This window comes from Simochromis diagramma, unplaced genomic scaffold (assembly GCF_900408965.1).
Source record: "Simochromis diagramma unplaced genomic scaffold, fSimDia1.1 OVJJ01000596.1, whole genome shotgun sequence".
NCBI lineage: Eukaryota > Metazoa > Chordata > Actinopteri > Cichliformes > Cichlidae > Simochromis > Simochromis diagramma.
The window spans coordinates 23,516,630-23,527,087 of record NW_024387245.1 but is presented as its reverse complement, the minus strand read 5'-3'; the positions used below and the strand labels follow the sequence as shown (position 1 = coordinate 23,527,087).

Here is a 10,458-nt window from a genome sequence, read left to right as displayed (position 1 = left end):
AAAAATAAATAAAATACATAAAATAGTGTTTTTGTTTATTGAAGAAAAACAACACTAACCGACAGCGACCTCTACCGGGCAATATGGCTATTTATTCAGGAATCTCTAGAAATCGTCCAATCGGCAATCGGATTCTGTATCACGTGACCGTGCAGCCGCGTAGAAGAAGGAGCAAACGGCAACATCAAACATGGAGGTGTCCCCGTTCAGCTTCACTCCGGAGAGGTACTGGACGGAGGAGAAAGAGAGGGCGCTTATAGCGTTTTTCTCCAGTAAGTGCCACTCTCCTTGGCGGACTCTTTTCACACCGCGTGTAAAGACGTTTTTAAAAGTTGCCCTTTTCGTTGATGTGTCGGAAGCTGCAACATTTGTGGGCAACGGTTGCTGGACGAGACCAACGGCTGTTAGCAATGAGCGACAGCAGAAAGAGACGAGCAATGGCGACCAGCAACTGAAGTCAAGTTAGCTGTTTTTCAACTGAAATCGGCTGAAAAAAAATCAGTTCTCTGCATGTTTTTATGAGCTATTTTCTGCACAATTCAATAAAAAAAAACTAAATAAAAACATAATTTTAGCCAATTGATTTAATTTAAATGAGAAGAGCAGACTTTTATATTTAATCTGTATCTAACATTACTCCAGTGGGGTTTTTTTGTTTGTTTTTTTTAGATCTGTAGCGTTTATCATAGTGAATAACAGCTTTAAACATATTTTAAAAATGGCTGTTATTAATAAGTGTGCAGCTGTTAATAATTACAGGTTGTTAGAATAATTAAATTGGTGAATGAAATATCCTTCTTGAAGTAATGAATAATGTCTCCAGATGTTCCCACAGTTTTCCACATAGGAATATCTTTAAAATACTGTTATCGTGTATATAACATGGCCAAAGAAAAACAATTAACTTTAATAGAGACTAGATAGCACCACAAGAGCTAAACAACAACCACAGTGATGAAATTGAACGCAACATTGATGTGTATGTTACTGGGATAGGTGCCAAATTAAAGGAAAAATTACAATTTTTGAACCTTGCAAATGTTGTTTTACATTTTTCCTGCCTGGTTTGGCCCCTTAGACAGAGGCACACTAAGAGTACAAGTTTGTTTTGATTTTATTCTAATTTATCACACTCTAGACCCTGTGAATCTGCAGGTATTTTAGCTATATCTTCTTTGTTTCATTTCTCAGAGCATAGCTGCCTGTGGAACCACAAGTCTGAGGGTTATAAGAACCGGCAGCTGCGATGGAAAACCCTGGAAACACTGAGGATCCTGCTGTCAACTCTCCCACCTCCAGTCCCATTCACAGGTAAATCAGCAGGAAAATAAACCAAATCTGTCAAACTCATAGACTGTGTGTGTAATAAAAGTAAAACCATAAACCTGCATTCTCATTAATGGCTAGCAGGGGAATTTCTGTGCCCAGTACTAGGAAGCAAGCTCAGCAATACCCAGGATATATTTTGGTTATCTGGCTTCATTTATCCTAACAACGGCAATCAGGCAGAGCAGTAACACAGGTGGTTATCAAGTCGGTAAGTTAACACCGGCTTTATTGAGCTAAGAGGACAATCTCATGAAAGGGTGGTAATGGCATCATCTGAAAAGAATAAAAAAGGCTAGATGATTTTTGACAAAACTATATATAATTTTTGATGTGTGACAGCTTTGACAGCTGTTTGTACATTCCAGGTTTATTTCCACTTAGGAAGTTTAAATTCTGTTTTTATATTTATTGTTTACCCTGGCTGTTGAACCGCAGGTGAAAGAATGAAACCATTTAAACATGGTGTCAGATAGCTGCTCTTTTCCAGTCTTACTGATCAAAGCACTTTAAGTACAGACCATTAATACGATATTACTGTATCGTGCTTTTCCTCTCTCGCACACACTGCTGTTTCTTTCAGTATGTATTGTGTGGTTAACCTCTTCATATCGTCTCATAGTACAAGTTTTATCTTACTTTGAAAAATCAGCTGCTCTGTTACCAGTACACTTATCAGTAATTGTGGTCAGGCACTGCCAACACCCCTTTCATGTGTACACACAGGGGAAGCCCTGGGTAAACTTAACAAGTTGTTAACCAGCTTTGTGTAACCGCTTATGCTGCTTGTCAGTGGGTATGTTGAGCTCGCTTTGTAGCACTGGGCTGAGGGTAAGCCCATTCAAGCTTCTGTGTGAGTCTCTGTGGCCTCAGTAACCACTTTCCTGATGGCTCAGTCATTAGTCGAATATTTTTAGTAAAATATTAAGTCCATTATTTCAAATTATTGCTATTCTAAAAGTGAGAAAACAGGATCCGGGGTGTGCTCATCAGCTGACGAGTGTGAGGTTTGACAGTCAGATGTACCCTTTAACTAATTTATATGGGTTTTTTTCCCAAGTGGAAGACATCAAAAACAAGTTCAAGAATCTCCGTACGACTTTTCAGCGTCAGTACAAAATGGTTAAAGCAAGTAAGGCGTGCAACCCGGACGACGAGTTTGTGCCGCAGTGGAAGCACTACCATCAGCTCATGTTCCTGCAGGGCTGCTGGGACCAGGACGACCCCGCCGCCGGTGAGCCGCCTCTGTCACCACTGAACCCTCTGCAGGAAGAGGGCCAGCCTGTCCTCACCTCCCCAGGACTCATCATCTCCTTCCTCCCCACCCCGTCCACCTCGTCTGCCTCCTCCTCGTCCACCTGTGTTCCCTCCAGTGTCATGATTAAATGTTACTGGACTGAAGAGAGGGAGCGAGCTCTGATTTCTTTCTATTGTGGTAAACAAAAGATCTTTTTCATCTTCAAAATCATGAGTTTTTACTGAAGAGCAGTACATACGTAGACAAAAACCTCAGATTAAGTAACGTTTTGAGTAGTTTCATAGCTGACGGGATTCCTGTGTGTTTTTTTCCACAGAGCACAACTGTCTCTGGAACAAGAAGTCTGAAAACCACAACAACCGTCAGCTCAGACTGAGGCTGTTGGAGGCGCTGAGGAGCCAGCTGTCCGACCACACAGTGTCGTTCTCAGGTAAGCATCACCGTTTTTCACTTTTTTTTCTGTTGTTTTCTTACAGAAGTAGCAAACTCAGGATTCTTCACCTAATTGCATACCTCAGACTGTTTGAGGGCTTGTTGTCCCCCAGTTGAACAGTCCCTGCTTTAAAGCTACTTTTTTATTTAGTGTATGTGAATTTAGGCTAAAACTTCCACCACTAGGGGGCGGTTTACTGGTGGCTGTATTGTTTTCTGATGTGTGGTAGTTCTTTTCAGCCTTGCCCTTTCCTCTTTAAGAAATTTGACAGGTTAAATAAAGGTTACATTGACTGGCTGCCCCATCTTGTGGTACAAACTGGTATTACATGAAAGCAGAGCCCAATCCCAGTTCAGCTTCAGCTAATGTCTCCTCAACATCACTTTTTTTGAATGGCAGTTGCTTCTTCACATTCTCTTGATAAGTTTAGTTATTTTGGAAGCTTTTAAAGGAATAATTCAATATTTTGGTAAGATTTCTTTATAAACCTTGAATGGCTCTCCTGGATTGGGCTTTCAGCCAGTCGAGGAGAGTTATTCCACATCCTGTTAATCCCATTGTACAGAAATGGCTGCAGTTCGTAAAGAGTGAATGAGGCTCTATGGAAATTTCCACCATGTTATTGATAGACATGATGACATGAACAATAGAGTTCAGTTTGGGGAATTTTAGAGGATTTGATTGTAGTAAAAATTCTTTCTGTGTGCATTAGTGACGCTACAGCACCTTATAAACCTTTATGGCAGAAAGTCAGACACCTTCAACTACCAGCAGCTTCCTATAAACCATGCAGGTCTCTGCTGTGATTTAACTATCCTTCTAACCACTAGTTAATGTTTGGAAAGTGGCACCGTCAGGACAGAACGTCCCATTGTAAATCCTTAACTGACCAGTCAGTGCTGATTATAAGAAATGTGCTATTTACTTTTCTTATAGCTTCACCATAGGAAAAACTGAAGGATATAAATGTTGTTTTATTTCCATTTGGACAAATGTTGGTCTTTTTGTTTAATAGTGTTATTTCTCCCTACTCTCTGCCGTTATTGAGAGAAAATGCCATTCCCCTGCTCACAGGATGTACTCTTGCTCTACTGAAATGGACCACCATTCCCAGCAGTTATAGCCCTGTGAGCTGTGCTTATCATACCTCTCCATAGTTTTTGTGTCTCAAAGTACTCTGTAATTAAAAGATTTGCACTGGAGCAATTGAACAGTATGAGTACCACTCATCCAAAGCACAGACTGTAAATCTTTGGGAAATACTAATTATCACTCTCCACAGCTCATTTGTGAAACTGTTCCTTTATATATGTTTACATCATTTTAACATAAGCTGAAATATACACACACAGTGATTTCATACAGTTAGATGTCTGCATAGAAAATGAAAGAAAAACACATTTTTTTCAAAATAATAAAGTCATGTTTGTGTTCTTCAATCTCCAGAAGCTCTGCGCTGCTAAATGTTTCAGTTTTCCAGCATAAAGTGATGCTGTGTTGCTGTTTTTGCAGTTGAAGATATAAAGTGCAAGTTCAAGAACCTACGAACTGTTTTTAACCGCGAGTTCAAGGCGGTCCAGGCAAGCAGGGCGTCTGACAAACCCTACGTGTCCAAATGGAAACATTACCAGCAGCTGCTTTTTCTCTGCGAGTCCTGCGACGAAGACGACGGCTCTGAAGATCTGCAGATCCTGACGCCGCAAGAAGACAAGGATCGGGAGCACGGAAACCAGACCCCGTCCTCCACCCTGAGCAGTTTCTCCTCCAGCTCCAACCAAACCAGCAGCATCAAACTCAGCACCGCCTCTGCCCCCTCCAGCTCCACTCAGAGCGACGCTAAAACCGGGACAAGCGCAGGGTACCAAATATTCCTCCCTGCAGCTCCGGATAACCTCAGACTAGGCAGCCAATCAGCCACTTCCACGCTGCCAACTTCTCCATCCAGTTCACTGCCAGACACCAGATCCTGTACCAACCCCTCCCCTTTAAATTTCTCTACAGCCAGTTCAGCTCAGCCAGACAACAGACTGGGTGCTGACACCCGCTGCCTCTGGAGCGAGGCCAAAGTTCAGCAGCTCATCTCATTTTACTCCGGTAGGTGGCACCACTCATCATGAATGCTTGTTACCCTTTAGACTTACCCCCTGGATGTTACATCTATCACTGCAACAGAGAGATGTTAGATTTTTGTTCCTCTGTTGTGTTTGTAGTGATGTGCTGGGAGCTGCGTGTTTGGTTATGGTGGTCATCAGCTGTTAGAGGCAGCTGAGAGAGTCGCTGTACGTCTCAGCCACTGCCATGCATGGTTAAAAAAGTTGCACGAGCAGGTTTGATGTGAAAATTGATGGTTTTCTTCTGTTCCAGAGCACAGCTGTTTGTGGAACCACAAATCTGAGAGTTACAGGAACCGTCTGCTGAGACAGAGCCTGCTGGAGACGCTGAGCAGCATCCTGTCAAACAACGAGCCGGTCTCATTCACAGGTAACACTCCCGCCGCCTTAATGTTGTCACCACACGGAGCCTTTAATCTGAACTCACAGCATCTCTGTCATTTCTCATCCTTTAGTGGAAGACATAAAGACGAAGTTCAGGAACCTGCGAACCATCTTCCAGCGTGAACACAAGGCGGTGAGCTCCAACAAAACGTGCGGCTCGGAGGACTTCTACCTCCCAAAGTGGAAGCACTACCGTGACCTCATGTTCCTCTGCGACTCCTGCGACGAGGATGAGCAGCCCGAGGACGTCCACTTCTGCCAGCTGCAGGACACCGGTCTCCTCCATATGGTCAGCCAAGCCCCACCTCCCCCCTTACACTACCGTGCCACCAACCAAACTGTCTCCAAGCTGAACACGCGGGGTCTCAAAGCCCCCCCCTCACCTACACCCCCAGACTCCCAGCACTCCTCCCCTTCCTCGTCCCCCTCCCCTTCCACATCTTCCTCCCACACAGACAGCAGAGTATCTGGACGCAAACGCGCGAGCCACCGGGCAACCACCACCGAGGTGCTGGACCTCATGAGGACACTATGTCAGACTCAAGCAGCATCCCCACACGCAGGGTTCCTGAGGTATGTGGAGGAGTGTCTGAATGAGACGCCGCCTGACAAAGTGAGGAAGCTGAAGAAGAAGATAATAGAGACGATTCACAGCATGTCGGAGGATGTTTAGTGTGCTTATTCATTCATTTCATTTCAGCCCAAGTCTAGATCTCATGATCATCTCTTCTAATAGCTGTGACTCTTTAATCTCAAAACTTCGGTACAATGATCATAATAACCATGATTTCAGTTTTCAGGGGCTCTTCCAACGTGGAGCTGTTCCACTTCCTGTTCATCCACATCATGCAGAATAGAAATGAACTGAGCTAAACAGCTTAAATAGTGAGAAACCCACATTTCATGCTTATCAAAACACAGCATTGATAATGTAGATTAAATAAAACACTTGTGGCATTCGGCTTTAGATTCAATGTAGATGTAGATGCTGTGACATAAAGTGACCTAAAACTCACAGAAAACAGTTTCACCGCAATTCAGAACTGTCTTGAACACTGTCATCACAAACATGATGAATATGTCAGCAAGAACAATTGTAAAGTCACCCCCCCCCCCCCAAAAAGAAAACTAACAATAAACACATGACCCCACATTTCTGGGGGAAAAACTTAACTATGTAAGTAATACTGTAACATACACTGAAAGCAGCAATATAGCTGATAAGCATTAATGTGACAGGAACACTTTTAAGCATTTTATGCAAAGGACAAAGTCCTGAAAGTTTCTAAACAAAAACACAGATTTGTGAACAGATACTATATAAACACTAATTAAATGTATATAATTCACTTCCTGGCTCCCTAATTCTGCACTTTATTGAAATTTTGCAAGCCCTTCTTGCAGATTATGCACGGATGTCATAGATAACAGCAAACTGAGTTTTATTTACAAATAGTTTGAGAACACTACAGCAAGCTGAGGCGTCTTTCTCCTGTACAGATTTATCCCAAAGTAATGAGGTTCATCCCAAACTGGTACATCCACCACTTAAAATCAGCATCACCAGGCATATATTCAGTGTTTACAGAGATACAGTGAAACTACGCTCAGTCCTCTGTGTAATTTCAGACTTGGTTGTGACATTCACGTATAAAGACTTTATTGATCGAGAGTCCTTTTGAAAGTGCCAAAGGAAAAGATGGGTTCAGCACTTTGTCAACAAACCGACATCTTAAAGAGCTGCGCTGTTGGCAGTGACTGACCACAGATCCTGTAGAAATGTAATCAAACTTTTCATGTGTGTCCTCTTTATTTAACTTGTTCTAATCCTATTGTGTCATAATATTTAAATAATTTGCTTCTTCTTTTTTTTTTTTACAAAGCCAGAATTGTTACTTTTGTTAAAATTGTATAAACTTATCTTAAAATGAAAAAATGTCAACATGTAAAGAGTTAAAAAAAAAAACTTTTCCTTTTGGAAAGTATAAATGGTTTTGATGCAATACTGAACAATTGCACCACATGCTATAACTAACAGTTTAGTTATCATTATTATTATTATTTTTTATTATTATTATGTAATTACATTTCTTTTTGGCTGGCGTTTGTTTAAATTCGATTCAGTGCCTTATCAGAATCACAGTAACTGAACGTTCTTGTTCAAATAAACCTACATTTGCAAACCTTTATTCATTTTGTTCTTTGACACCTCAAACCTGGTTTAACTTGAGCTCTGATTTGAACAACACGATATTACAAGTTACAGTCGACCTTTCAACTTGGCAGCGATTCCCATCCAAGGGATGTGTTTAAGACCTACTTTAATTTGAAATATATTGCTGGTAAGTAGCTTTTTATAAAAGTGCATTTAAGCCAAGCAGTCCATATTAATTTTAAAATGAGCTCAAGCAGTTTATAAGAAGAGGTTTTGGAGTTATAACAGTCAGGAAGCACTGGGCTCAAAGCAACACAAAAACATTTTTAAAGATGCAGCTGGAAAAAAATGTAATTAGTAAATATTTATTGGAACACGATTGAAGCAAAAACATCATGCCATCGTCAATACAAGGCCCAGGGCCCACAATCAGCCTGAATGAGATTTCGGACTTTTAGCTGTATTTTCACAAGTTTCACAGAATTTCCTACTGATTAAGATCTCCGAATGACATTCATACTACACCAAAGTAATTAAATAAGAGATAAATAACAAACAGAAAAGTTCCAGTTTTCACTATCTACTATCAGCTACCAGATCTTTTATATTGATGTCTTGCATTTACTACAGCAGCATTTTTTTATCATGTAGAAAGCTGAGCTGTATTGTTGAAATTGTACTTCCTTTCATACTAAATGGGTTAAACATGTTTACACTGACAGAAAGAGGAGTCTTACTGGTTGAGCCTAGGGCTGGGTATCACCACTGATTTCTAGAATCGATTCAAATCCGATTCACAAGGTCCCGAATCGATTCGATTTGAATCTGGGAAATTTTGACAGTCAGAAATATTATAATTCAGATCAGTACATTTACATATTTTTGTATCTATTAAAAGGAAGCTGACACACGCGAGACTTTATCAAAGGTGTGAGCGTCACAGCAGAGGCCTTTGTGTCAAAGTAGCTGAAGATAAAACACAGAAAAACATGAAGGTGATTTTCCTGGCCTGGATTTTATAAAAATAATCTGCAGTACATCAAAAACGAAAGAAAACCATTAATCAACACATGAACATTACCTCTGAAGTTACAGCGGTTTTATTAGAGACACAGCTGAGCGTTTTGCATTTTGCTTAATTTTAAAAAGTTTAAATTTGTTCAGTATTGAACGGCAGAAATTAGGTTTACTTTTCGGAAGTAAGTAAAAGGGAAAAAAAATGTCAGCCGACAGCCTGTAAACAACGGTAGACTTGTGCGTAACAAGCAAGCGAATAATGCAGAAAAGAGAGAGAGAGAGAGAGAGAGAGAGCTGTGCATGAAGTGTGATTTTTATCCTGTAAAGTCAGCAAAAGTCAGAGGGAATTCATGACGATGTTTATGTGAAGCATAGTTTGGATCTTCTTTTGCTGCTGGTTCGGTCAGTATTGTTTGGAGAGAGATAAAACTAACAGCCATATGATCAGCGCAAAAAGGGCGTAAACACACAGCGCGGACCGCGGATCAGAATCAGCAAGCTGTCGGCTTTCAGCCCTGACCGTCAGCTGAGAAAGGCGACAGCTCACTGATTCTGATCCGCGGGTCGCGCTGTGTGTTTACGTCTTTGTGCAGAAGCCGTGTTCCTGCTCTCATTTGCTGTCTTAGCTGTTTGGTGGTTGTTGAAATTTTGTGATCTTTCACCTGAGATTCTGGCATTTCGGGCAAAATAAATTAATATTAAAAAATCGATTCAGGATTTTAATGAATCGATTCTACGTTATCCAAGCCAGAATCGATTTTAATCGATAAATCGATTATAAAAACCCAGCCCTAGTTGAGCCCACTTAAGATCAAAGTGGGCTGTTTGTGGCTCACAATGTAAAATAAGTTTGATATGCCCGATCCATACTATCAAGATTGATAAGGGAAAAAAAGGTCAAATGACGCTGGTATTTTACAGCCTTTTGGTTGTAAATCTCTTGCCATCCACTAGATGGCAATCTCTTAACATACTGCAGCCTCCTCAGCACCGGCCTCAGCTTCCATATATCTGTCATGCCTCAGAAACTACAGCTGTGTGGATGATAGTCTCTTCCTGTGGAGTTTGTCCTGAATGTATTACACAGTATTTGTACAATGCAAACACTAAATAGTATCCAATACCCTCGAATTTAAAAGATTTACCGGCGAATGAAGCAGATACGACAGAGTCATACTGACACCTGTGTCTGACTCACCTGCCACCTGTTTGACCTGCAGGCTGAGCTTCAGGTGAAAAACGTCACTGTGTCACCTGAAGCCTTTTCATTCTCTACTCTCGATAGTAACCCTGTGACCTCTAACCCTTTGTTAGATGATACACTTGATGATATTCACTGAAACCACATTCCTAAGTGCTAACACACCCAGCTCAAGCCAAAGCTCTCCACCCACCAACTCACAAACATATGGACATAAAGGACCATTTGGCGTCACATTTAAACACGTTGGATACATCGTTTTTCAACATGTGGTGTTAATGATGTGAGAGGTGACTGAAATTAGTAATTTTTTAGTGATTAAAATGTAATCAACAAATAAAAGTGAGAGAAAACAAAATGTGGAACACAAAAGTGTCTTTGTGAAATCCCTTTCATGGACTGACAGGATAGATTTATGGCATCATAACAACTTTGCTAATGACGTTCAAACGTTTCAAATGTGTTATTTTTAGTATCACAAGCCACTGAATTAGCTCATTAGAAAAAAAAAATGCTCAAAAAGAGCAGTAAACCAAATAATAAGGGCTTGATTTACTTTGTGCAGATTCTTTT

General features: G+C 40.9%; 1 protein-coding gene across 1 annotated transcript; it reads left to right on the top strand.

Moving 5' to 3' along the window:
* The first annotated feature begins 115 nt into the window (after positions 1-115).
* Positions 116-7,699, top strand: LOC120747476. The gene is made up of 7 exons (XM_040053380.1): positions 116-272; positions 1,192-1,311; positions 2,387-2,761; positions 2,901-3,014; positions 4,530-5,111; positions 5,382-5,498; positions 5,584-7,699. Exons 1-7 carry the CDS (start codon positions 191-193, stop codon positions 6,183-6,185), a joined length of 1,992 nt encoding a protein of 663 aa, XP_039909314.1. The 5' UTR covers positions 116-190; the 3' UTR covers positions 6,186-7,699.
* The last annotated feature ends 2,759 nt before the right edge of the window (positions 7,700-10,458 follow it).

What these genes read in the sequence shown, in the direction of transcription:
- LOC120747476 (XM_040053380.1), top strand. Translation starts at nt 191, where the DNA reads ATGGAGGTGTCCCCGTTCAGCTTCACTCCGGAGAGGTACTGGACGGAG. An exon ending in CCACACAGTGTCGTTCTCAG is followed by an intron (nt 3,015 to 4,529) that starts GTAAGCATCACC and finishes CTGTTTTTGCAG; the next exon opens with TTGAAGATATAAAGTGCAAG. An exon ending in CGAGCCGGTCTCATTCACAG is followed by an intron (nt 5,499 to 5,583) that starts GTAACACTCCCG and finishes CTCATCCTTTAG; the next exon opens with TGGAAGACATAAAGACGAAG.